General features: G+C 41.5%; 1 protein-coding gene across 1 annotated transcript in view; it reads right to left on the reverse strand.

Annotated features, from left to right (window-relative positions):
• Positions 1–27842, reverse strand: part of ALDH1L1 (aldehyde dehydrogenase 1 family member L1) — a 108982-nt gene that overhangs the window by 52166 nt on the left and 28974 nt on the right. Inside the window, exons 8-9 of the mRNA XM_080805995.1 lie at positions 26684–26809; positions 23125–23216 (exon numbers count right to left, since the gene is read on the reverse strand). Coding sequence (XP_080662121.1) covers positions 23125–23216; positions 26684–26809 — 218 coding nt within the window. The remainder of the gene's footprint in view (positions 1–23124; positions 23217–26683; positions 26810–27842) is intronic.

Raw genomic sequence — 27842 nt, forward strand, 5'->3', positions numbered from 1 at the left:
TGCTAACTAAACTGAATTTAAATACAAAATGTGAAAAAAAATTAAATTGAATTAAACCAAATTCTGACCATACCAATTATTAGTAAATATGTAGAGCAACTGAACTCATATACTGCTGGTGGGATTGTCTGAAATAGTACTTTGGAAACCACTTTGGACAGCAGTTGACAGTTCCTTTTTTTTAAAAGATTTTATTTATTTATTTATTTATTTATTTATTTATTTGTTTGTTTGTTTATTTGTCAGAGAGAGAGAGAGAGCACAACAGGTAGAGTGTCAGGCAGAGCCAAAGAGAGAAGCAGGCTCCCCTCTGAGCAAGGAGCCTGATGCAGGACTGGATCCCAGGTCCCTGGGATCAAGACCTGAGCCGAAGGCAGTGGCTTAACTGACTGAGCCACCCAGGGGTCCCCAGTTGGCAGTTTCTTAAAAATTAAACATGTACTTCCCATTTCACTTTTAGGTATTTACTCAAGATAAATAAAAACCTACATATAGACAGAAGATGGTAGAGCTGAAGCTCCAAAGATCTGTCCCTCCACCTAAACAACTACTGAACTGGCAGAATCACCCAAATCAAATATTCTGGAACTCTGGAGTCTAGTCAAACACTTGCAACATCCAGGAAAGAACATAATGAAGAGGCTGTAAACATCAATAATTTCAACCTTTCATGATGTAATTGTCCCCACCCTTGTGGCAGGAGGCAGTGGGGGAAGCTGGCCTAGTTCCTGGTGCAGCTCTCTGAGCCAGGGTGGGCAATAAGGACCTTGTCTTCTGTATATGCGTATTGTGTGGTCTGAGTGTTGATGCTCCTTTTGATCACTGAGGGGCCAGCAAAAATGCTGGCAGCCACAGCTTTTAACCCCACTGACTGAGGCAGTACTCTTTCACCTCTTTTGGGACTCAGACATTTAAGAAAATATTTGGCCACTGGCTGACCAGAGATAACAGAACAGAAACTTTAATTTCTAAATACAATAAAGAATACACACACACTTTGTGAAAGAGAAAGAAAGATAAAAATAAATAAATAGAAAGAAAGAAAGAAAGAAAGAAAGAGGGAGGGAGGAAGGAAAGAAGGAAGAAAAAAAGAAAGAAAGAGAGGGAGAAAGAAAGAAAGAAAGAGAGGGAGAAAGAGTGGAAAGAGGAAAAGTCACAAATGGATGAATTGTGGCAAGATGGTGGAGAAGTAGGAGACACTGTTCCAGCAGGTCCCCTAAAGTGAGCTGATTATGTGCCAGAACACTCTGAACACCCATGAAATCAGCTGAGATGTAGGATTATACACTTCCGGATCTCTACAGGGGCAGAAGATGCCAGTGGTGAGTTAAAGCAGTGGAGTTTGAATGATTGGACTGATATCTGAGGATAAACAGAAGGGGGAGGGAGCCACCAGAAGCAACCCACTGGAAAGTAATACCCCAATGGGAGAGTGCCCTGTGGTTGGGGACCAGCATTAACTTGGAGTTTGGTTAAAAGCACTCAAAAAGAGCAAAAGATCTTAATGGGAAACTGGTGGAATTGGGTGGTTACAGGCAAGGGCTTAAGCCAAAGGACCCAGGACGCCGCTGCTGGCGCCATGCCAGAGAGAGTGCAGCAAAGGCTCCAAGCCATGGTCCCTGAGCCACCATGAGTGAGAGAGTCTGGGTGCATGCCAGCTGGTGCTCTCTAGAACCACAGCCTTCTACACTCTGTACACGTGCTGCTCAACCAGAGTCTGATTCACGCTCCACACCCTTCCCTGAGAGAGGTCCCTGCGGGCACTAGCCAGTGCTCTCTAGGACCAGAAAGAGTCTGAACACTCCCAGCTCAGGTGGGCATGCAAATTTCAGCGCTGGTTATCTCTGGTTGGGGTCTCTTGGGCAGTCTGGACCTGCCCAAACAACAGGTCTTTGCTAGGCAAAGACAGCCACTGGAAGAGTGTGACCAATATTGCTCACAGTTGTTTTTTTTTTTTAATTTTTTATTTCTTTTCAGTGTAACAGTATTCATTGTTTTTGCACCACACCCAGTGCTCCATGCAATCCGTGCCCTTCCTATTACCTACCACCTGGTTCCCCCAACCTCCCACTCCCCGCCCCTTCAAAACCCTCAGGTTGTTTTTCAGAGCCCATAGTCTCTCATGGTTCACCTCCCCTTCCAATTTCCCTCAACTCCCTTCTCCTCTCCATCTCCCCATGTCCTCCATGTTATTTGTTATGCTCCACAAATAAGTGAAACCATATGATAGTTGACTCTCTCTGCTTGACTTATTTCACTCAGCATAATCTCTTCCAGTCCTGTCCATGTTGATACAAAAGTTGGGTATTCATCCTTTCTGATGGAGGCATAATACTTCATAGGGTATATGGACCACATCTTCCTTATCCATTCGTCCGTTGAAGGGCATCTTGGTTCTTTCCACAGTTTGGCAACCATGGCCAATGCTGCTATAAACATTGGGGTACAGATGGCCCTTCTTTCCACTACATCTGTATCTTTGGGGTACACTGTTGGTGGGAATACAAGTTGGTGCAGCCACTTTGGAGAACAGTGTGGAGATTCCTCAAGAAATTAAAAACAGAGCTTCCCTATGACCCTGCTCACAGTTTTAATAGCATCATGGTACAGAGACAAGCGGGAGCTCCTGCACCCCCTGAGATGGTGACTGGGGATGATGACCCACTGCTGGTGGGAGGGAGGTGACAGAAGAGGAGTCTATGTGCTCTGGAACACCCAGAGGGGAACAAACTGAGGCTTGTCTCTGAGACAGAAGTCTGGGTGCAGTTTGCTTTCTTCAAACCTCCGAAAAGCCAAAAGCCCACAAGGCAGGGGAAGTGGGGGGGGGGGGGGGACACGGGACACTCCAGAGAATAAAAGCCTGAAAAACCTGTTTCCTCAGAGCCCAGCCCCTTGATAGGGGGCAGGAGGACTTAACCCAAGCAAGACTGCCTGAAACACAATGCAGCAGGCCCCTCCCCGAGAAAGCCAGCCAAGAAAAAAACTACAGGACAACCATCACAGGGTCCCCATAAAACTGTAAAACCCCAATATTAGGGGAAAAGAAGATATTAAGCTCCCAGTATTGCCCTAAAACCTGTATACTTCATAGATACAACTTTCATTTTTAATTCATTCCAACTATTCTCATTCTTTTCAATTGTTTTTAATTTTTTTAACCTATTTACCATCACAATGAGAGGTTCAATACAACAAATTCCATAATAACCTTTTAACTTGAGCTTTTTTGATACATATACCTGTGTTTTTCTTCTGCTTTTCTATTTTTTTTAATATTCATATAGAGATAAGCTTCAAGGAAAAGTCACAAATGGTTGACTCCAACCCTCCACAAGCAAGATTTAGCAATCACTGAGGAGTGAAACAATTACATTTTCAGAATTACTATAACATAACACTCAAAATGTCCAGTTTTGGTCAAAAAATGTAAAACATACACAGAAACAGACAAATATAGCTGATTTACAGGAAAAATAAAAGAATTTGGAAGAAATCATTCTCTAGGCAGACCAGATATTAGAATTATTCATCGATGTTAAGTCAACTGTCTTAAATACGTACAATGATTTAAAGGAAACCCTGGACAAAGAACTAAAGGAAATCAGGAAAATTATGCATGAAAAAATGAGAATATCAATAAAGACATAGAAATTTTATAAGTGAACCAAAGAAATTCTGAAGTGGACAAGTACAATAACTGTAATTTAAAAACTCACTAAAGAGGTTCAATATCAGATTTGAGCAGAAGCAGAAGAAAGGATTGGTGAACTTGAAATCATCCAGTATGAAGGAGAGAGGGAAAAAAAGAATGAATAAAAATGAACAGAGTCTGAGCGACATCATCAAACTTATCAACATTCTCATTTTAGCAGTTCTAAGGATAGATAGAAAGGGGCAGAAAAAATATTTCAAGAAATAATGTCCCAAAGTTCTCGGATCTGAGGAAACACAAGAATAAGCACATCCAAGAAGAACAATGAGTTCCAAGGAGGGTAAACTCAAAAAGAGATTTACACCAAGACACATTACCGTCAACCATCATTAAACTGAATTAGCTATGTGAAATCCAAAGGCAAAGAAGGAATTTGGAAAGCAGTAAGAGATAACTAACACATCACATACAAAGGATCCTCCATAAAATTAAAAGGTGATTTCCCTTCAAAAGCCATGAAGGCCAGAAAGCAGTGAGAGGGCATATTTAAAGTCTTGAAAGAAAAAGAATGTTAACTATGAATTCTGTATCTGTCAAAACTATCTCTCTAGAATGAAGGAGAAATTAAGGCATTTCAGATACACAAAAGCAGAGGTAGTTAGTTCCTAGTAGACTTGCTATACAAGAGACACAGAAGAGGGGTGCCTGGGTGGCTCAATCAGTCAGGCATCTGCCTTCAGCTCAGGTCATGATCTGGGGGTCCTGGGATAGAGTCTCACATTGGGCTCCCTGTTCAATGAGGAGTCTGCTTCTCCCTCTCCCTCTGCTTCCCTCTCTCTCTATTTCTGTCAAATAAATAAATAAAATATTTTTTTAAAAAAAGGAGAACACTAAAGAACTAAAGAGTAACTCAAAGATATAAGGAAAAAAAAAGAACACAAGGGCAAATATGAAAACCAGAGTTACTGTACTTTTGGTACAGTTTGCAATTTCTCTCTTTTCCCTATATAACAGCCAAATGCAGAAAACAAAAATTTTAAATCACTATTAGTGGCTATACAATGTATAAAGATGCAATCTGTGACAATAATAGGGGAGGAACAGCAATGTACAGGATTAGAATATACACTAATGAAACGAAATTGGTATTATTCAAACTACATTGCTACAAATTAAATATGTTAACTATATCTGGCCTCTCTACTCTATTCCACTGGTCTATGTGTCTGTTTTTATGCCAGCACCATGCTGTCTTGGTGATCACAGCTTTGTAGTAAAGCTTGAAATCAGGTAACGTGATGCCGCCAGTTTTATTCTTGTTTTTCAACATTTCCTTAGCGATTCGGGGTCTCTTCTGATTCCATACACCTTCTAGGATTATTTGCTCCAGCTCTTTGAAAAATACCGGTGGAATTCTGATCGGAAAGGCATTAAGAGTATAGGTTGCTCTAGGCAGTATAGACGTTTTAACAATGCTTATTCTTCCAATCCAAGAGCATGGAATGGTCTTCCATCTTTTTGTGCCTTCTTCAATTTCTTTCATGAGTGTTCTGTAGTTCCTCGAGTACAGATCCTTTACCTCTTTGGTTAGGTTTATTCCCAGGTATCTTATGCTTCTTGGTGCTATAGTAAATGGAATCGATTCTCTAATTTCCTTTTCTGTATTTTCATTGTTAGTGTATAAGTGTCCTGCCACATTACTGAATTGGTGTATGAGTTCTAGTAGTTTAGGGGTGGAGTCTTTTGGGTTTTCCATATAAAGAATCATGTCATCTGTGAAGAGAGAGAGTTTGACTTCTTCCTTGCCAATTTGGATACCTTTTATTTCTCTTTGTTGTCTGATTGCTGTTGCTAGGACTTCTAATACTATGTTGAACAAGAGTGGTGAGAGTGGGCATCCTTGTCATGCTCCTGATCTCAACAGGAAGGCCGCAAGCTTTTTCCCATTGAGGATGATATTTGCTCTGGGTCTTTCATAGATAGATTTGATGAAGTTCAGGAATGTTCCCTCTATCCCTGTACTTTGAAGCGTTTTAATCAGGAACGGATGTTGGATCTTGTCAAATGCTTTTTCTGCATCAACTGAGAGGACCATGTGGTTCTTCTCTCTTCTCTTATTGATTTGTTCTATCACATTAATTGAATTGCAAATGTTGAACCATCCTTGTAACCCAGGGATGAATCCCACCTGATCATGGTGGATAATCTTTTTCATGTGCTGTTGGATCCTGTTTGCTAGGATCTTGTTGAGAATCTTAGCATCCATATTCATCAGGGATATTGGTCTGAAATTCTCCTTTTTGGTGGGGTCTTTGCCTGGTTTGGGGATCAGGGTAATGCTGGCTTCATAAAAAGAGTCTGGACGTTTGCCTTCTGCTTCAATTTTTTGAAACAGCTTCAGGAGAATAGGTGTTATTTCTTCTTTGAAAGTTTGGTAGCAGGAAAAAATATACAGTGGAAAAAAGAGAGTCTCTTCAATAAATGGTGCTGGGAAAATTGGACAGCTATATGTAGAAGAATGAAACTCGACCATTCTCTTACACCATACACAAAGATAAACTCGAAATGGATGAAAGACCTCAACGTAAGACAGGAATCCATCAGAATCCTAGAGGAGAACATAGGCAGTAACCTCTTCGATATCAGCCACAGCAACTTCTTTCAAGATATGTCTCCAAAGGCAAAGGAAACAAAAGCAAAAATGAACATTTGGGACTTCATCAAGATCAAAAGCTTCTGCACAGCAAAGGAAACAGTCAACCAAACAAAGAGGCAACCCACGGAATGGGAGAAGATATTTGCAAATGACAGTACAGAAAAAAGGTTGATATCCAGGATCTATAAAGAACTCCTCAAACTCAACACACACAAAACAGATAATCATATAAAAAAATGAGCGGAAGACATGAACAGACACTTCTACAATGAAGACATACAAATGGCTATCAGACACATGAAAAAATGTTCATCATCACTAGCCATCAAGGAGATTCAAATCAAAACCACATTGAGATACCTACCACCTTACACCAGTTAGAATGGCCAAAATTAGCAAGACAGAAAACAACATGCGTTGGAGAGGATGTGGAGAAAGGGGAACCCTCTTACACGGTTGGTGGGAATGCAAGTTGGTGCAGCCACTTTGGAGAATTCCTCAAGAAATTAAAAATAGAGCTTCCCTATGACCCTGCAATTGCACTACTGGGTATTTACCCCAAAGATACAGATGTAGTGAAAAGAAGGGCCATCTGTACCCCAATGTTTATAGCAGCAATGGCCACCAAACTGTGGAAAGAACCAAGGTGCCCTTCAACGGACTAATGGATAAGGATAAGGAAGATGTGGTCCATATACACTATGGAGTATGAGGCCTCCATCAGAAAGGATGAATACCCAACTTTTGTAGCAACATGGACGGGACTGGAAGAGATTATGCTGAGTGAAATAAGTCGAGCAGAGAGAGTCAAGTATCATATGGTTTCACTTTTTTTCACTTATTTGTGGAGCATAACAAATAATATGGAGGACAAGGGGAGATGGTGAGGAGAAGGGAGTTGAGGGAGATTGGAAGGGGAGGTGAACCATGAGAGACTATGGACTCTGAAAAACAACCTGAGGGTTTTGAAGGGGCGGGAGGTGGGAGGTTGGGGGAACCAGGTGGTGGGTATTAGGGAGGGCACGGATTGCATGGAGCACTGGGTGTTGTGCAAAAACAATGAATACTGTTATGCTGAAAAGAAATAAAAAATTAAAAAATAAATAAATAAATATGTTAACTATAATCTCTAAGTTAATTAAGAAATAACTAAAAAAGGGGGGAAACAAAGTAGTACACTATCCCTCCACAAAATGGCAATAATAAAGAAACTGAGGAACAAAAAGCATATAAGACATACTGAAAACAGGGGCCCCTGGGTGGCTCAGTGGGTTAAAGTCTCTGCCTTCGGCTCGGGTCATGATCCCAGGCTCCTGGGATCAGGCCCTGCCTCGGGCTCTCTGCTCAGTGGGGAGCCTGTTTCCCTCTGTCTCTCTCTCTCTGCCTGCCTCTATGCCTACTTGTGATCTCTGTCTGTCAAATAAACAAATAAAATCTTAAAAAAAAAACAAAACCAAAACAGAACAAAAAGACATACTGAAAACAAATAGAGAAATAGCAGTACTAAATCCTTTTCTTTATCAATAATCTGATAATCCAATAATAAATGGTTATGGATTAAACTCTCCTATTAAAAACATAGATTGATAGATTGGATAAAAAATATCATCTCCCCACATGCTACAAGAGACTTACTTTAGATATAAGTATACACACAAAAAAATTGAAAGCAAAAGGGTGGAAAAGGTAGCCTATGCAAAGGGTAAACAAAAAAGAGAGCTGGGTGGCTATACTGTCACAGAAAAAATAGACTTTAAATCAAACAAGGTTATGAGAAGCACAATTAATAAAAGGTTCAACCCAGCAAGAGGATATGGTAACTATATATATATATATATATATATATATATATATATACACACACACAGGCATCAAAAACACAGGCTCCCAAAAATGTACAGCAAAACTTCTATAATAATAGCTGGAGACTAAAATACTTAACTTTCAATAATGATTAGAACAACCAGAGAGAAGATAAGGAAAGAGAGTAATTAAGCAACACTATAATCCAACTGCATATGCACAGAACAGACATGCAGAACACCTAAGAATAGCAGAATTCACATCCTTCTCAAGTGCACATGGAATAGTCTGCACAATAAACCATTTGTTAGACTACACAATCAATCTTAATAAATTTTAAAAGATTGAAATCTTATAAAACATCTTTTTCTGACCACAACGGAATGCAACTAGAAATATAGTGGAAGAAAAATTAGAAAACCCACAAAAATATGGAAGTTAAATGGCACACTCCTAAACAACCAATAGGCGAAAAAAGAAAACACAAAGGAAGTGAACATAACTTTAGTCAAAGAAAAACAAAAACACAACATAGCAAAACATGGATGGCAACAAAAATAGTGCTGAGAGGGAAATTTATAACTGTAAATCCATACATTAAAATGAAGTATTGTGGAGGGCACGTATTGCATGGAGCACTGGGTATGGTTCATAAACAATGAATTTTGGGACACAGAAAAGAAATAAAAATAAATAAGTAACTTTTTTTTTTAAAAAAAGCACGAAGAACTCAAGTTAATACACTAATTGTACACCTTAAGGAATTTTTTTTTAAAGAGGAAGCTAAACCAAAAGCCAGCAGAAGGTGGTAAATAATAAAGATTAGAGCAGAAATAAATAAAATAAAGAATAAAAGAATCAGGAAAATCAATGAAATGAAAGTTGGTTCCTTGAAAAAAATCAAAATTGACAAACCTGACTGGCCAAGAAAAAGAAAAACAGAAAAAACTCAAATTACTAGAATCAGAAATGAAAGTGATTATACCAATTTTACAGAAATAAAAAGGATCATAAGAGAATACTGTGATAATTTATACACCAACAAATTTGATTACCTAGATGAAAGGAACAATTTGCTAGAAAACATACAATCTACATAAACTAACTCATGAGAAAATTTAAAAATCTGAATATACCCATAACTAGTAAAGAGACCGAATCAGTAATAATGAAACCTTCCAACAAAGAAAAGCTCAAGGCTGAATGGCTTCACTGGTGAATTCTACCAAATATTTAAAGAAGAGTTGAAACCAATCCTTCTCAAAATCATCCCCCCCCCCCCACTGCAAAAAATGAAGAAGAAACACTTCCCGTTAATTCTAGGAAGATAGAAATACCCTGATACCAAAGCCAGAAAAAGTCACCTCAAGAAAAGATGGAGGGAGATAAGATGGCGGAGAAGTAGGAGGAGGCGCTGTTTCAACCTGTCCCCTAAAGTTAGCTGATTACCTCCCAAAGAATTTTGATCACCCATGAAATCAGCCTGAGATTAGAATTATCCACTTCTGGATCTCTACGGGGGCAGAAGAAAGCAGTGGGCAGCTAGGGTAACTGAGGCAGAGGATAGAATTAGTGATCTGGAGGACAAACAGAGAAAAAGGATCAGGAGGAAGTCTGGAACAAACAGCTTAGACGCCATGAAAACAGAATTAGGGAAATAAATGACGCCATGAAATGTTCCAATGTCAGAATTACTGGAATCCCTAAGGGGGGGGGGAGAAGGAAAGAAGACTAGAAGATGTAGTTGAACAAATTCTCCATGAAAATTTTCCCAATCTGGTGAATGGAACCCGCGTTCATGTACTAGAGGCAGAAAGGTCTGCCCCCAAGATCAAAGAATCTAAAAAGACCTCGAGACACCTGATTGTGAAAATGATGAATTATAATTGTAGACAGGAGCTCCTGAAAGCAGCTAGGGTGAAGAAATTCCTTCCGTACAGAGGAAAGCCCATCAGAATAAAGTCAGACCTGTCCAAAGAAACCTGGCAAGCCAGAAAGGGCTGGCAAGTTGTATTCAGGGCACTAAATGAGAAAAACATGCAGCCAAGAATGCTTTAGCCAACAAGACCGACATTCAAAATGGATGGAGAGGGGCACCTGGGTGGCTCAGTGGGTTAAAGCCTCTGCCTTCCGCTCAGGTCATGATCCCAGGGTCCTGGGATCGAGCCCCACATCGGGTTCTCTGCTCGGCAGATAGCCTGCTTCCCTCTCTCTCTGCCTGCCTCTCTGCCTACTTGTGATCTCTGTCTGTCAAATAAATAAATAAAACCTTTTAAAAAAATGGATGGAGAGATAAGGAGCTTCTAAGACCGGCAAGGTTTATAAGAGTATGTGACCACCAAGCTGACACTGCAGGAAATATTAAGGGGGCTTCTATAAAAGAGAAAAAATCCTAAGAATATCATTGAACAGATATATAGAGACAATCTATAGAAACAAAGACTTCACAGGTAACACGAGGTCAATAAAAATGTATCTCTCAATAATCACTCTCAACGTGAATGGCCTAAATGCACCCATAAAACAGCACGGGGTTGCAGATTGGATAAAACGACAGGACCCATCCATATGCTGTCTACAAGAGACCCATTTCAAACCTAAGGATACACCCAGTCCGAAAGTGAAGGGATGGAGAAGCATCTTTCATGCCAATGGGCCTCAAAAGAAGGCTGGGGTAGCGATTCTCATATCAGATAAATTAGATTTTAAACTAAAGACGGTAGTCAGAGACACAGAAGGACACTACATAATTCTTAAAGGGACTATCCACCAAGATGATCTAACAATTGTAAATATTTATGCCCCCAACATGGGAGCAGCCAGTTACATAAGAAAACTGTTAATCAAGATAAAGAGTCATATTGATCTGAATACATTAATAGTAGGAGATCTTAACATGCCACTCCCAGTAATAGATCATCCAAGCAGAAAATCAATAAAGCAACAAAAGCATTGAATGACACATTGGACCAGATGGATCTCATAGATATATTTAGAACATTCCACCCTAAAACAACAGAATACTCATTCTTCTCAAGTGCACATGGAACCTTCTCCAGAATAGACCACATACTGGGTCACAAATCAGGACTCAACCAATACCAAAGACTGAGATTATTCCCTTCATATTCTCAGATCACAATGCTTTGAAACTGGAGCTCAATCACAAGGAAAAGTTCGGAAGGAGCTCAAACACCTGGAAGCTGAAGACCACCTTGCTTAAGAATGCTTGGATCAACCAGGAAATCAAAGAAGAACTTAAACAATTCATGGAAAGCAATGAGAACGAAGACACTTCGGTCCAAAACCTACGGGATATGGCAAAGGAGGTCTTAAGGGGGAAATACATAGCTATCCAAGCCTCCCTCAAAAAAAACTGAAAAATCCACAATACACCAGCTGTCTCTACACCTTAAAGGACTGGAGAATCAACAACAAATTAAGCCAACTCCACACACAAGAAGGGAAATAATCAAGATTAGAGCAGAGATCAGTGAGATATAAACTAAAGATACAGTAGAATGCATCAATGAAACTAGAAGGTGGTTTTTTGACAGAATCAATAAGATCAATAGACCATTGGAGAAACTAATTCAAAAGAAAAGAGAGAAAGCCCAAATTAATAAAATTATTAATGAAAAGGGAGAGAGAACGACTAACACCAAGGAAATAGAAACAATCATCAGAAATTATTATCAACGGTTATATGCCAATAAGTTAAGCAACCTAGATGAAATGGATGCATTCCTGGAAAACTATAAACTTCGAAAATTGAACCAGGAAGAAATTGACAACCTGAACAGACTGATATCTAGTAATGAGATTGAAGCAGTGATCAAAAACCTCCCAAAAAACAAAAGCCCAGGACCTGATGGATTCCCTGGGGAATTCTACCAAACTTTCAAAGAAGAAATAACACCTATTCTCCTGAAGCTGTTTCAAAAAATTGAAGCAGAAGGAAAACGTCCAGACTCTTTTTACGAAGATCCCCAAACCAGGCAAAGACCCCACCAAAAAGGAGAATTTCAGACCAATATCCCTGATGAATATGGATGCTAAGATTCTCAACAAGATCCTAGCAAACAGGATCCAACAGCACATTAAAAAGATTATCCACCATGACCAGGTGGGATTCATCCCTGGGTTACAAGGATGGTTCAACATTCGCAAATCAATCAATGTGATAGAACAAATCAATAAGAGAAGAGAGAAGAACCACATGATCCTCTCCATTGATGCAGAAAAAGCTTTTGACAAAATCCAGCATCCGTTCCTGATTAAAACGCTTCAAAATATAGGGATAGAGGGAACACTCCTCAACTTCATCAAATCTATCTATGAAAGACCCAGAGCAAATATCATCCTCAATGGGAAAAAGCTCACAGCCTTCCCGTTGAGATCAGGAACACGACAAGGATGCCCTCTCTCACCACTCTTGTTCAACATAGTATTAGGAGTCCCAGCAACAGCAATCAAACAACAAAGAGAAATAAAAGGTATTCAAATTGGCAATGCAGAAGTCAAACTCTCTCTCTTCTGCTTCTGCACCTCGGAACAATGTGTTACTTAAACTATAGCCCCTGGAGGATTTTACTAGTTACCAAGCACATTTGGATATGGCCTTAAGAAAAACATATACTAGCAACAGGCCTTTGGGGAGAAGGACGATATACGACCGTGAAGATGGGCAGCTGGGGATGCCTGGCTTGCTCAGGGCCAAACGACGCCCCTTCACAGAAGCTGGGCAGCTGGGGATACCTGGCTCACTCAGGGCAGAACCCGCCTGCTTCAGGGAAGCCGAACACCCGGGAACGCCCGGTCAGCTCAGGGTGGAACGAAATACCGCCTGCTTCCCTTTTCCATTATTGCTCCTTTCTCTTCCCAGAAGCGCCCGTTGTTAGTTAGATGAGTCCTTTGAATGTGCTTGATTAACTATAAACTTTATCCTCCTTCTTGCTTGTCCATGAGACATGTGACTAATGTTTGACCTTCATCGGTTCTTCTGTTGGCTATTGTTTCTATCTAATAAAAGTGGGACTCTGGAGATGCTCGGGGCAGCAGTCTTTTCGACTGTTGTCCCCTGCTCCCAGTCTCTTGCAGCTGACTTGTTTGTGCCTAATTCTTCTCCCATTCGCCGAACAGAAGCGGCACTCTTCGCAGATGACATGATACTTTATATGAAAAACCCGAAAGACTCCACCCCCAAACTACTAGAACTCATACAGCAATTCAGTAATGTGGCAGGATACAAAGTCAATGTACAGAAATCAGTGGCTTTCTTATACACTAACAATGAAAATACAGAAAGGGAAATTAGAGAATTGATTCCATTTACTATAGCACCAAGAACCATAAGATACCTGGGAATAAACCTAATCAAAGAAGTAAAGGATGTGTACTCGAGGAACTACAGAACGCTCATGAAAGAAACTGAAGACATAAAAAGATGGAAGACCATTCCATTCTCATGGATCGAAAGAATAAACATTGTTAAAAAGTCTGTACTGCCTAGAGCAATCTATACTTTCAGTGCCATTCCAATCAAAATTCCACCGACATTTTTCAAAGAGCTAGAGCAAACAATCCTAAAATTTGTATGAAATCAGAAGAGACCCCGAATCGCTAAGGAAATGTTGAAAAAGAAAAACAAAACTGGAGGCATCACTTTGCCTGATTTCAAGCTTTACTACAAATCTGTGATCACCAAGACAGCACGGTACTGGCACAAAAACAGACACATAGACCAGTGGAACAGAGTAGAGAGCCCAGATATGGACCCTCCACTCTATGGTCAAATAATCTTCGAAAAAGCAGGAAAAAAATATACGGTGGAAAAAAAGACAGTCTCTTCAATAAATGGTGCTGGGAAAATTGGACAGCTATATGTAGAAGAATAAAACTCACCGTTCTCTTACACCATACACAAAGATGAACTCGAAATGGATAAAAGACCTCAACGTGAGGCAGGAATCCATCAGAATCTTAGAGGAGAACATAGGCAGTAACCTCTTTGATATCAGCCACAGCAACTTCTTTCAAGATATGTCTCCAAAGGCAAAGGAAACAAAAGCGAAAATGAAGATTTGGGAATTCATCAAGATCAAATCTTCTGCACAGCAAAGGAAACAGCCAACAAAACCAAGAGGCAACACACAGAATGGAAGAAGATATTCGGAAATGACAGTACATACAAAAAGCTGATTTCCAGGATCTATAAAGAACTTCTCAAACTCAACATACACAAAACAGATAATCATGTCAAAAAATGGGCAGAAGACATGAACAGACACTTCTCCAATGAAGACATACAAATGGCTATCAGACACATGAAAAAATGTTCATCATCACTAGCCATCAAGGAGATTCAAATCAAAACCACATTGAGATACCTACCACCTTACACCAGTTAGAATGGCCAAAATTAGCAAGACAGAAAACAACATGTGTTGGAGAGGATGTGGAGAAAGGGGAACCCTCTTACACTGTTGGTGGGAATGCAAGTAGGTGCAGCCACTTTGAAAACAGTGTTGAGATTCCTTAAGAAATTAAAAATATAGCTTCCCTATGACCTTGCAATTGCATTACGGGGTATTTACCCCAAAGATACAGATGTAGTGAAAAGAAGGGCCATCTGTATCCCAATGTTCATAGCAGCAATGGCCACAGTCGCCAAACTGTGGAAAGAACCAAGATGCCCTTCAACAGACAAATGGATAAGGAAGATGTGGTCCATATACACTATGGAGTATTATGCCTCCATCAGAAAGGATGAATACTCAACTTTTTTATCAACATGGATGGGACTGGAAGAGATTATGCTGAGTGAAATAAGTTAAGCACAGAAAGTCAATTATCATATGGTTTCACTTATTTGTGGAGCATAAGAAATAACACAGAGGACATGGGGAGTTGGAGAGGAGAAAGGAGTTGAGGGAAATTGGAGGGGGAGATGAACCATGAGAGACTATGGACTCTGAAAAACAATCTGAGGGTTGTGAAGGGGCAGCGGGTGGGAGGTTGGGTGAGCCTGGTGGTGGGTATTATGGAGGGCACGTATTACATCGAGCACTGGGAATGGTGCATAAACAATGAATTCTGGTACACTGAAAAGAAATTTAAAAAATAAAAAATTTTTTTAAAAAAGAAAGAAAAGACAATTTCAAGCCAATATTCCTGATCAATATAAATGCTAAAATTCTCTCAAAAATAATAGTAAGCCAAATTCATTGTCACCAGATGGAATTCTCAATTGCAATGGTGGTTTACCTTATGGTCAAGGGGGCAAGCTTTCAGTTACATAGGATGAATAAGTTCTAGAGATCTAATGTACATCAAGTTGACTATAGTTAATAATATTGCAATGTATAGTAGAAATTTGCTAAAAGAGTAGGGCTCAGATGCTCTGTCAAAAAGTAAAAGTAACTATGTGAGATGAGTGTGTTAATTAGCTTGACTATAATAATCATTTCACAATGTATATCAATCATACTATCACACACCTTAAATATTTACATTTTTATTAAATAAAGGAAAAATTATAAAATTGTCTTTAAGCTATGAATCAAGAAAAAGGAGTGAAGGAGGGGGGAAAAAAGGCTTATTTTCTCATTTAAGAAGCACAGCTGAGTTATATGCTGAGTTCCTTCTTGCATGATCACAGCATATTATCCCCAGGCTTTTGGTTTAAGGCAGAGATCAGTTAGCGACAGCCTATTTTGTAAATAAAGTTTTACTGGAACATACACACACACATACAAAGATTTCACACACACACACACACACACACACACACACACACACTTTGACATATTGTAATTTTTAAAAACCTGACATATTATTGGAGCTAATAAGCAAATTCAACAATGTTGCAGAGTACAAAAACAGCACAGGAAAATCCATTCCATTTCTACACACTAACAATAAACAGAAATTAAGAAAACAATTCTATTTACAATACCATCAAGAGGAATAAAACGGCAATAAAGTAACCAAGGAGGCAACAGAGTTTTACACTGAGAACTACAAGTACTGCTGAAAGTAATTTTAAAAGACCTAAATAAAATGAAAAAGATATAACCATTTTCATGAACTGGACTACAGCTGGACATGAATACAGACTACAAAATACCTGAGCAGTACTCCTAAAAAATGTTAACATCATCAAAATCAAGGCAAGTCTGAGAAACTACCACAGTTTAGAAGAGACCTAATGACTAAATATAATGTGGTATCCCAATGGGGTAGTAGGATACAAAAGGGACATTACACAAAAGTTAAGAAAATCTGAATAAAGTAGATCAACTTTAATTAAAAATAATCTAGCAATATTGGATTACTGATCATGACAAATGTACCATACTAACATACGAAGTTAATAATAAGGTGACTGATGTGGAGTATATGGGAATGCTCTGTACTGTTTTCACAAGGTTTTTGGAAATCTTAAGCTATTATAAAATAATGTCTTGAAACAAGCAAAAATGGAAACACAAACACTAAATCTTATGGGACACAGAAAAAGCAGTTTGGTGATAAAGGCTAACATTAAGGGGGAAAAAATCCAATAAACAACCAAATTTTACACTATGAAAAAGAAAAATAGATGAAGCTCAAAGTTACCAGGAGAAAGGAAATAACAAAGATTAGAGCAGAAATAAATAAAATAGAGACCAAAACAACAACAATAACAATAAGATGACAATAGAAGTGATCAACAAAACTAAGAGCTGGATTTTTTAAAAGATAGACAAAACTGACATATCTTTAGGTGGGCTAACTAAGGAAAAAAAACAGAATCAAATAACATCAGAAAAGAAAGAGGAGACATTATAAATGATACCACACAAACACAAATGATTATAAGAGACTACTATGAACAAGTACACATCAACAAGTTGTATTACCTGGAAGAAATGGATAAATTCCTTGAAACATAATCTACAATCCTGAATCATGAAGAAGTAGAAAGTCTGGGGTGTCTGGGTGGCTTAGTTGGTTAAGTGTCTGCCTTCAACTTGGGTCATGATCCCAGGGTCTGGGGGTCGAGTCCTGAGTTGGGCTCCCAGCTCTGCAGGGAGTCTCTACTTCTGCCCCTCCTCCCACTCATTCTCTCATTCTCTCTCTCTCTCTCCCAAATAAATAAATAAAATCTTTTTAAAAAAGAAATTGAAAATCTGAACAGACCAATAGTGAGCAAGAAGAGTGAATCAGTAATCAAAAACTTCCCAACAAAGAAAAGCCCAGGACCAGATGGTTTCCCTGGTGAATTCTACCAAACATTTAAGGAAGAACTAATGTCAATGCCTCTCAAACTCTCCCAAGAAACTGAAAAGGAGGGAACATTCTCAAATGCATTTTATGAGGATAAAATTGCTTTGATACCTAAGCCAGATAAGGACACCATAAGAAAAGAAAACTACAAGCTAATATCCCTGATAAATATAAATGCAAAAATTATTTTTAAAAACTGGCAAACCAAACTTAATGGCACATTAAGGATCATACACCATGACCATGTGGGATTCATCCCTGGGATGCAAGGATGAAGTTTGACACCCGCAAATCAATAAATGTGACACCACATTAACAGCATGAAAGATAAAAATCACGTGATTATCTCAATAGGTGCAGGAAAAACATTTGACAAGATTCAACATCCTTTCATAATAAAAACAGTCAACAAACTTGGGAAGAGAAGAAAATTACCTTACACCTTAACATTATAAAGCCCATATGTGAAAGCCCATAGCTAACATCATAATAGTGAAAGACGGAAAGCTTTCCCTTGGGAAAAAGACAAGGATGCCTGTTCCAGCCACTTTCATTCAACATAGTAATGGAAATCCTAGAAAGATCAATTAGATGGGAGGAAGAAAGAAAAGAAAGAATAAGAGGCATCAGAATTAGAAAGGGAGAAGTAAAATGACCTCTGTTTGCAGACAGCATGATCTTCTATGTAGAAAGCCCTACAAATTCCACCAAAATATTGTGAGAACTAATAAACTAATTCAGTAAAGTTTCAGAAAACAAAATAAACATACAAGAATCAGTTGCATTTCTACACACTAAAAATTAGCAATCTAAAAAGGAGATTAAGAAAATAATCCTACTTACTAACATCAAAAATAATAAAATACTTAGGAAAAACTCTATCAAGGAGGTGAAACACCTGTACACTGAAAACTACAAAATATAGCTGAAAGAAAGTGAGGAAGACACAAATAAATGGAAAGATATCCCAAGGTCATGGGTTTGAATATTGTTAAAATAATCATACCACCCAAAGCTAGTTACAGATTCAATGAAATATTTATCAAAATCTCAATCTTATTTTTTATAGAAACAGACAAAAACAATTCTTTTTTTTTTAAGATTTTATTTATTTATTTATTTATTTGACAGACAGAGATCACAAGTAGGCAGAGAGGCAGGCAGAGAGAGAGGAGGAAGTAGGCTCCCTGCTGAGCAGAGAGCCCGATATGGGGCTCGATCCCAGGACCCTGGGATCATAACCCGAGCTGAAGGCAGAGGTTTTAACCCACTGAGCCACCCAGGCGCCCCTGACAAAAACAATTCTGAAATTCATATGGAACCACAAAGGACTCTGAATAAACAAAACAATCTTGAAAAGAAGAATAAAGTTCTCTTCCTAATTTTTCTGGGGCATCATACTTTCTAGTTTCAAAATACATTACAAAGCTACAGTAATTAAAGCAAAGTGGTACTGATATAAAGATGGACATATAGACCCATGGAACAGAATAGAAAGTCCAGAGATAAACTCTTCCATAGATGGGTAACTGATCCTCAGTAAGGGTGCTGCTAATGTACAATGGGAGAAAGATCATTTCTTTAACAACTAGTGTTTGGGAAATTGGGTATCTAAATGCAAAAGATTGAAATTGGGCCCTTATCTTTTGCCATATTTAAAAATCAACGCAAAATGGATTAAAGACTAATCAAAGACCTGAAATTACAAAACTCCTAGAAGAATATAAAGGGAAATTTTTCATAAAATTGGTTTTAGTGATGATTTCTTGGATATTACATCAAAATCATGGCAACAAAAGCAAAAACAGACAAGTAGAACTGCATTAAATAAAAAGCTTCTGCTCAACAAAGGAAACAACCAATTGAGTGATAAGGCAACCTATAGGAAGGGAGAAAATATTTGCAAACAACATATGTAAGGGGTTAATATCCAAAATATGTAAGGAACCCTTACAATTCAACCACAACCCTCCCCAAATAGTCCAATTTAAACTGGGCAAAAGACTTAAAGAAACATTTCCCCAAAGACACATACAAATGACCAAAAGGTATATGAAAAGATCATCAATATTACCAATAATTAGTGACATGAAAGTCAAAACCACAATGAGATATCACTCCACAAGTATGAGGATGGTCTTTTTTTTTTTTTTAAGATTTATTTATTTATTTATTTATTTGACAGACAGAGATCACAAATAGGCAGAGAGGCAGGCAGAGAGAGAGAGGAGGAAGCAGGCTTCCTGCTGAGCAGAGAGCCCGATGCAGGGCTCGATCCCAGGACCCTGGGATCATGACCTGAGCTGAAGGCAGAGGCTTTAACCCACTGAGCCACCCAGGAGCCCCGAGGATGGTCTTTTTTTAAGTGCTCAAGAGAAATTTGAACCCTTGTCCACTGATGGTAGGAATGTAAAATGGTGCCACCACTATGAAATGAACAGCAGTGTTGATATTGCTGAAAACATTAAAAATAGAACTACCAAGGATATCTGGATTGCTCAATTGGAGGAGCATGTGACTCTTGATCTCCGGGTTGTGAGTTCAAACCCCACACTGGGTGTAGAGATTACTTATAGAAATAAATAATTTTAAAAGTTAGAACTACAATAAGTAGTTCTATCTACTTATGGTAGGTAGTTCTACCTAACTACTATAAATCCCATTTTGGGGTATTTATCCAAAAGAATTTAAATCAGGATCTCAAGCGCAATCCCATATCTGTTATTCAAAAGAGCCGAAGGCAGAAACAATCTAAATATCTGCCAACACATGAATAGATAAGGAAAATGTGGTGTAAATATACAGTGGAATATTAATTCAGTCTTAAAAAAGAAGGAAGTCCTGTCATATACCACAATACGTGTAAACCTGATTATGCTATGAAATAAGCCAGTTAAAGAGGGACAAATACTGAATGGTTCCACTCATATAATGTATGTCAAGTAATCAAACTCACAGAAGTAGAGAGTAGAATGATGGTTGCCATGGGCTGGGCAGAGAGAGAGAAATAGGGAGTTGTTCTTTAATGGGTATAAAATTTCAGTCATGAAAGATAAAAAAAAAAGTTCTGGATATCTGTTGTACACTGTTGTACTTACAGTTAACAATACTGGAATGTACACTTAAAAATTTGTTAAGAAGGTAGATCTCATACGTGTATTTACCATAATCGAAATAAAAGGATATATGTTCTTAAGTATTCACAAAACAAAAATGAATCAGTTTTATCTGCATCCTACAATACACCTCAGCTCAAAAGCTCTAGGCACTCTTGCTTGTCCTCAGGACATCATTTTCTCAGTTGTCTTAAATTCTTCTTCTGAGCATTATTTAAAAAAAAAAAAAGACATTGATTTTATTCTTCATACTGACCACATACATAAATCAGAATGAGTTACAAGAGACCTGCAGTGTCCGAGGCTTCCAAGCACACAGGCCCAGTTCACACCTTTTTATATGTGTGGTAGGTTACAAAACTGGCTACCGTGCTCCACCTTTTCCGTAGTCCCAGCCTTTAGAGCACCTGCCGTTAGGAGGTGGTGTCCATTTCCTTCCTCCTTGAAGCTGGGACAACCCCATGACTTGCTTTGGCCAATAAATGCAGCAGATATGATGTGCTGATGTGGACCTTCTGCCTCCTAGGATCCTCTCACCATCATGGGAACAAGTCTGCACTGTAGTGGCCCTCTGAAGGGTCCATCCTAGACCAATGAGCCCCCAGCTGACCTGGTAGCTGACTACAAGCACTTAAGTGAGCCCAGCTGACATCAGTCTGGCCTAGATCAACTGAGCCCAGTTCAGACTGCTGATCCACAGAACTGTGAGCTTAAAAAATGGTGGTGTTTTCAACCACTATGTTTGAAGTGCTTTGTTACACAGCAAAAACTAACTGATACAATACATATCCCCATTCTCATGATCATAGTTGCTTTTCTGAATCAACCCCTTTTAAGATCCTCCCCAGAATCTCCTCCAGGTGCATAGCATGGAACTCCTCTTCAAACTACTATTTACACGAAGCTTTTTATTACAATATCATTAATACAAAGGAGAGAGGCCTGTCACCAGGATGACTTGGGATTACTCAGTTCAGCCTCAGGTAGACTTTCAATTTGGTCAGACAGAAGCTGTACTCTTAGCTCACCCCAGAGCAGAAGTGTAAGCCTCCTCCTTGTTTTTTTTCCCCAAAGTTCTTGGAAACATGTAAGTCTTCCTTTGCAGTCATGGGGGACTGTATTTCACACATCTTAGTTCACCCTGGATCTCTTCTCCTCATCAATGCACTCCTCTATTTGGTACTGTCACTCTACAGATCTACTGAAGGAACCCAAATACAGAGCTCAGCTGAGTGTTTCTCTGACAGTCTTCTGCACACCCTATCAAGAGCACACACTTCCTTAATTTCACACATGAATTTCTCTCTACTTAAGTGAGCTCCACAGAATTTCCTTTGCACCTTCCTGAAGCATAAGAAACCTCTCCACATGTGTGGTACACATCTTTGCTTCTGCCTTCATAACACCCACTTTCCCCCAGCAATGACACTTTCCAAGAGAACAACTTTCTCCTCTCTTTCCAGAGATGTGGGTTGAATGTAGTCCTCTCGACCCTTGGCTCCAGAGGAGGACATATGACCCAGCCCTGGCCAGTCAGAGCATGCTTCCTCTTGGCCAGCAACTGTTTCTTACTGGGGCACATGACTCCAACAGAATCAGTCAAATTAAAGTCTAGGATTTATGTGGAAACTGCCAGAGACCTACCACCTTTTGACTGGAAATGCTGATAACACAAGAAAGTAGAACAGAGCTACTGTGCAGCCATCTTGTCACTATGAAGAGAAATCCTACCCCAAAATGAAGCAACATACAGTGACAATGTTAATGACATAATTTGAGTCTTTGAGGTGATCAGCCATGCCTAAAGAAAGCTATCATGGTACTTTCGACTTTTGTTCTTTTTTGTCCAAACCAGACTAAACTAAGTTACAGTTGCTTGAAGAAAGGAAGTTCTACTATATCCCACATCCTTCCCTTTATGCAAATTAGAACTTACCACTGTTAAATGGAAAGCAAGATGGTTCATATGAAGTTGAAGAATGGGTAACCTAGTCTTTGGTGATCCCTAACTGCCCATTCCCTTTCCCCAACACCTTGGCTTTCACTGTGGATGTTGGAGCTTGTGGCAGTTTTAAGACAGAGCTGCACATTGTTTGACCTCCTCCTGTTGAGGGCTGGGTCTCAGTGCCCCAGCTCTTGCCATTAAATCTGGGCAGCTTGTGACCACTGAGAACAATCAGGCCAGTGGCAGTGATGCCATGTGACCATTCAGGCTTGGTCTGCATCTGCCTTGTTTGCTGGCGTCAGTGCACTCAGAGCCATAAGCCACCACCTACAATGACACCAAATCCCAAAGTAGCCACTCTGTGTGCCTGTGAGCAGGCACACAGGTGTCTAGTCGGTGGTGCCACCTCAGCAGATGCCAGCCCTCCAGGCCCAATGGCCAGGCATGGCAGAGAGAAGCCACCTTGGAGGAGGATACCCCTGCCCAGCTCTTCCAGATCCTGCCAATTCACCGACCCACCACCATTCGAGGTGATCCCCCAAGGCCTACACACATGGGTCCTTTCTGGATCCCTGATCCACAGACATAACAACTGGTGGTTGTTCCCTGCCACTCAGTTTTAGTATGGTTTGTGACACAACCACAGGCACCTGGGAATGCACCCTTCCACTCCTGGCCTTACCTCACAACGTCGACTGATGCAGCCCCTGACTTGAAGAAATCGGTGGAGTCTTCCACCTCCAGGACATTGGGGAGAATCCGTTTCCAGGCACTCTAAAAAACAGGTGCAATGAGAAAGGGCTCCCAGGGGACCTGAGAGCAGGCACCTTCCAGGTGAGAGCAGACCCTGATATGCATTCGGACTACCTATCGCCAGGCTGGGCTCTCTGTCCATCCCAAAGTGCTGCTGCTCTCAGGAGCCTGATGGTAACGGAGCAACTGCCTCCTTGGGGAAGTAGAAGCCCAAGGAGCTAAGCTACCGTCCTCCTAAGCACCTCACCTTGATCCCAACCTCTCTGGGATACCCATACCAGTTCATGGGCAGCAGGAAGACTGGACATGCAGAGCTCAGGGTATGGCTGTGGACCAGCTACTCTCAAGCCCACTTCACGCCCAGCCTCCCCTGGGTGCTGTCACCCTAGTGAGGTCCCCAGAGTGACACTGGTGTTTGGGTATGTTGCAGTGTGGAAGGGAAAGCAAAGCGTGGGGTTGGTTCTGAGGATAAAAATGAGGCACACTGATGGGGCTCAGGAGGCCTGGGTCTTGTCTTCACTAATAGGCTAGCTGGTTCTATGCTCCTCTGGCCCAGGGCCTGCAGAGGGCAGCGGCGCCCACCAGCCAGCCCCATGGACGAGCACGGAAAGGGCAGTGCCAGTGGGTAACACCATCTAGAATTCTAAGACCATCCAGTAGGTCAGGCGGGGATAGCTGTTCTCTGGCTGGGTTCCCAGTTGGGCTTCTCAGGACAGGAGAAGATGGCTCACCCTCTGTCTGAACTTCAGGCCTGGCTGATCACTGACCCAGATGGAAGTGGGCAGGTCCAATTAGGACCAGCCCCCTGGCACCCTTAACCTAACCTCTCCTTGGCTTTCTCTTTCATTCTTGGAAAGGTGTTGTAATTTGCCTTTCCCATGCTCAGTGTGACCGTCAGCACCCATGCTGAGCCACTCCCTATCCCCACTTGATTACTGCCTGCCTTAAGGCCTCCATCCGAGCCTTTGCCTACCAGTGATGCCCTTCTCTGAACCCCAGCTCATGTTTAAATCCTGGGCAGCCTCTAAGGCCAACTATTATGTCACTTCTTTCCTGAAATCTTCACTGACTGCTGTGCTGGCAAAGGCCCTCTTCAGACTCAAGTGGCCTGGGGCCGCGGGTCACCTGATGGTATGTGGGCATACCACCCTAAGGTACCTACAAGATGCACTGGCCCTTATCAGATGCATGTGGAACCTCTGAGGGGCAGTGCACCCCAAAGCCACATTGCCTCACTCAGACCCCAGCTTGGCTCCTGACAAGACATGGAGATGCAGACAGCCTTTCAGTGCCTATTTCCTCATCTGTGCAAGGAGCTGATAATGGCTGTGGGGGATGTCTTGCCTGAGGCAGACAGAGCATTTGGTGTACAGAAGGAGCTCAGCAAATGTGGCATTTGTGCCACTGGCAGTGCTCTGCACAGGCTTGGTTCAGGAGGGTGTGAGGTTGGGCTCTTTGCCAAAGGCCTGCCCCAGCCCACGGTGTGCACTTGGTGAGGTCTGCTGAACACAACTGACCCCTGCTGCAGCTGCCAGGATGAGCTCTCTCCACCAACACTATCCTGGTGGCCACACAGAGCCACAACCACCCCACACTGGCCTCTCGTCCCCGGCCATCTCCCCTCCACCCCAGTTGCCTCCAGAACAGGCATTGTGAAAGGCCAGCCCAGCTGTGACCAACAGGTGTCATGATATCAATGCTGAGGATGACAGAGGCCATGTGGCAAGCCACACAGCAGTAGAAGCCAGGACTCCAGCCCCACCAGCTGGGCTCCAAGCCCAGGCCGGTGTTCATCTGCTGTGACCCCGCCTCAAGTCTCGGGCTCCTCAGCTGGGAAATGAAGGTAATAATAGCACCTACTTCATGGAGCTGTTACAGTAATTAAACACACTACCATTCCTGAAGTGTCTAGAACATGACATGGGTGCACACTGTGCAAGTATGTGCTTCTCCTGACGACCACTAGGCCCTTGTCAACATTTGTTGAGGTCCTCATAGGTGCTGGCTAAATGGACCCTCTCCATCTGTGTTCTCTCCTCTACCACTCATATCACCCACAGGCATGGCGTTTATTCTTCCTAGTGCACAGATGAAGGACACAGTTGCAGCAGCTTTTGACTCAGGTTTAACACAACCTTAGCTCACCCCAAGTGCCACTCAACTAGAAGCTGCAGGCCAGTTTGTCCAGCTGGCCCCAGAATCCCCAGCATGCGCAGGGCTGGGGCCAGAGCAGTGGTCCCAAGAATATTTTTGAGTGAATAGCCTTCTTTTTTTCCTTCTTTCTTTTTCTTTCTTTCTTTCTTTCTTTCTTTCTTTCTTTCTTTCTTTCTTTCTTTTTCTTTCTTTCTTTTTACAGACATTCAGAATGTTCAGCTTTCTACCAAGGAAATGCTCAGTGCCCTCTGGAGCAGTACCAGCTCTTCATGTCCCTCCCTTGCTGGGTCCTGTCCCCTGCACTTGTCATCAACACCCACAGTCACCAGTGTGGCAGCCAACTGATCCACCTTCACTCACCACAGCCCTCCTTTCACCCAAACTCTCTCCACTCAGCTCTCAGGGCACACCTCCTCTCCTCCTGCCCAGGGGAGCCTGCCTTGATTATTTCTTCTACAGTCGTCCTCCCCTCCCCGAAGGATCTTGTCTCCATCATCCTATTATTTTGCTCCAGGCACTTCTCTTTGTCTTAAATTATCTTAGTCATGTTTGGGTGTTCATTGGCTCTCTTCCCCATGAAAAAGGACACCTCGTGACAACAGGGACACTGCTTATTGCCATATTCCTGTGTCTGATTTAGCACCTGGCATTTGATAGGAGCTCATGTATTTCTTAAACAAGTCACTGAGTACATGACTGAATGAGTGAATGAGTGGAAATTCATCTAATGCCTTCCATTCAATAAGACTAAATGCCGTCAATACCCTGCCTCCCAAGGAGAGGGAGATGAGTCGGGGGGTGGGGGGCGGGCAGGAAGGACCAGGAACAACTCTGGGAAGTGACCTCTGATTTGACTTGTGGTGGAAGGGACTGCGTCTCAGAGAGGGAAGTGCTCTCTGGCATCATGCAAGGCAGCTGGATTAGAGCCCAGGTCTGCCTGACTATGATGCCCATGCTGGTCACAGGGCAAGAGACTCCCTCTCAGGGAGCTTTTCTGGAAGGTTACACTGCACACATTCTTATCAAAGGGCCATGGACTTGGAACCTGCCTTTGTTATCTATTCCAGGGGCTTATTGCTTCATTTGTCCACCACTGACAAGGAGTGTTAGAAAAGTCAGATCCAGCCAGCCAAATACCAGTGCCACAGTGACAAAGGAAGAAAGCAAGGGGACATCAGAAAGCTTCAAGACAGGATAGAACCAACATGTGCCTGGGGTCAGCACATATATCCACAGAGGGTGTGCACACCCAACTCCAGGGAGCGTGAGTCAAAAAACACATGTGCAGTGCACAACCTGCACAACCAGACAGAATCCCTGAAGGGATCTCTTACCCTCACAGCCTCTGCTATGACCAGCTCTTCCTCGGTCAGCTCAAGGGCACTGCTGTCTGCTCCCTTGAAGAAGTGGGAGGCTGGGATCATCTTGCCATCCTCCAGCTGGATGTTCTTCACCAGCAGCTGCAAAAAGAAGGCTTCACAGCACCCGAGGTTGCCCTCCTCTCAGGGTGAAGAGCAGTTCCATATGCAGTACTGTGTTGGGCACCCCACACACTTCTCTAACCCGCACCATGAGAAGAAAGGCACAAGATTAATGAGGAAGAGAGACATTCAGAGTGGGCATGCTGGCTATTCTATGGACACGGAGGGAATGGTAGAGCTCACTTCTCCTGGTCACCTACCCCCAACCAAGCTCTCACTTCTTTTTAAGTTTAACGATTTTATCATTTCTATAAAAATGCCTATTTATTAGACAAAAATAATTCAAGCATGACTTTGAAAGTTGACCAAAAAAACAACTAATCACCTAATAGACCAGCTCCCAGAAACCCCAGGGAAACATCTGGTGAAGGTCATCAGATGTCCCATGGGGTCTAGAGGTGGGAAGAGGAGCAGACAAGGACATCTGTGTTTGACAAGAGTGGTTTATAGGAATGGCATACTCTATATATATCCCGACATAACTGGAGCCGGTTCCCTGCCTGATCTCCACCCTTTTGCCTTTTGGAAATATTCTGGAGCTTTCGGTGAGCTAAAGCCCAGCCAGACCCAGCTAGAAGTTCCTGAAAGATGCTTCAACCAAGGATCTCTTCCAAGGCTGCTTCCTTCGCTTTGCTGTCCCTGTGGACATCAAGGAAGGTGCAGTTGGTACCCCCCAACCAGACCTCCTCTTGGATGGTGTCCCCATCCTCTAGCTGCTGCATGAGTGGGCCATTAGCAGCCTACATCTGCACCTTCCCCCTCTACAGCTGTAGCTAGATAAACACAGCCACACACAAAAGACCAGGGGCTATGCCTTACTGCCAATCCCTTTCCCCAGGGGCAGCAGAAACTGAGCACTTAGTGATGTGAGCATGCAGCAGATGCAATTCACACTGCAGAGCCTGTGATGAAATAAAGGCTGGAAAACTCCAGAACCCTTATATCTTTGCTTAGCATTTTCCTATGTCCCAGCCTAGCCCTAGGTTATGTGGGATTTTCCAAGAGCACTCCC

Source organism: Martes martes (genome assembly GCF_963455335.1).
Source record: "Martes martes genome assembly, chromosome: 1".
Lineage (NCBI taxonomy): Eukaryota > Metazoa > Chordata > Mammalia > Carnivora > Mustelidae > Martes > Martes martes.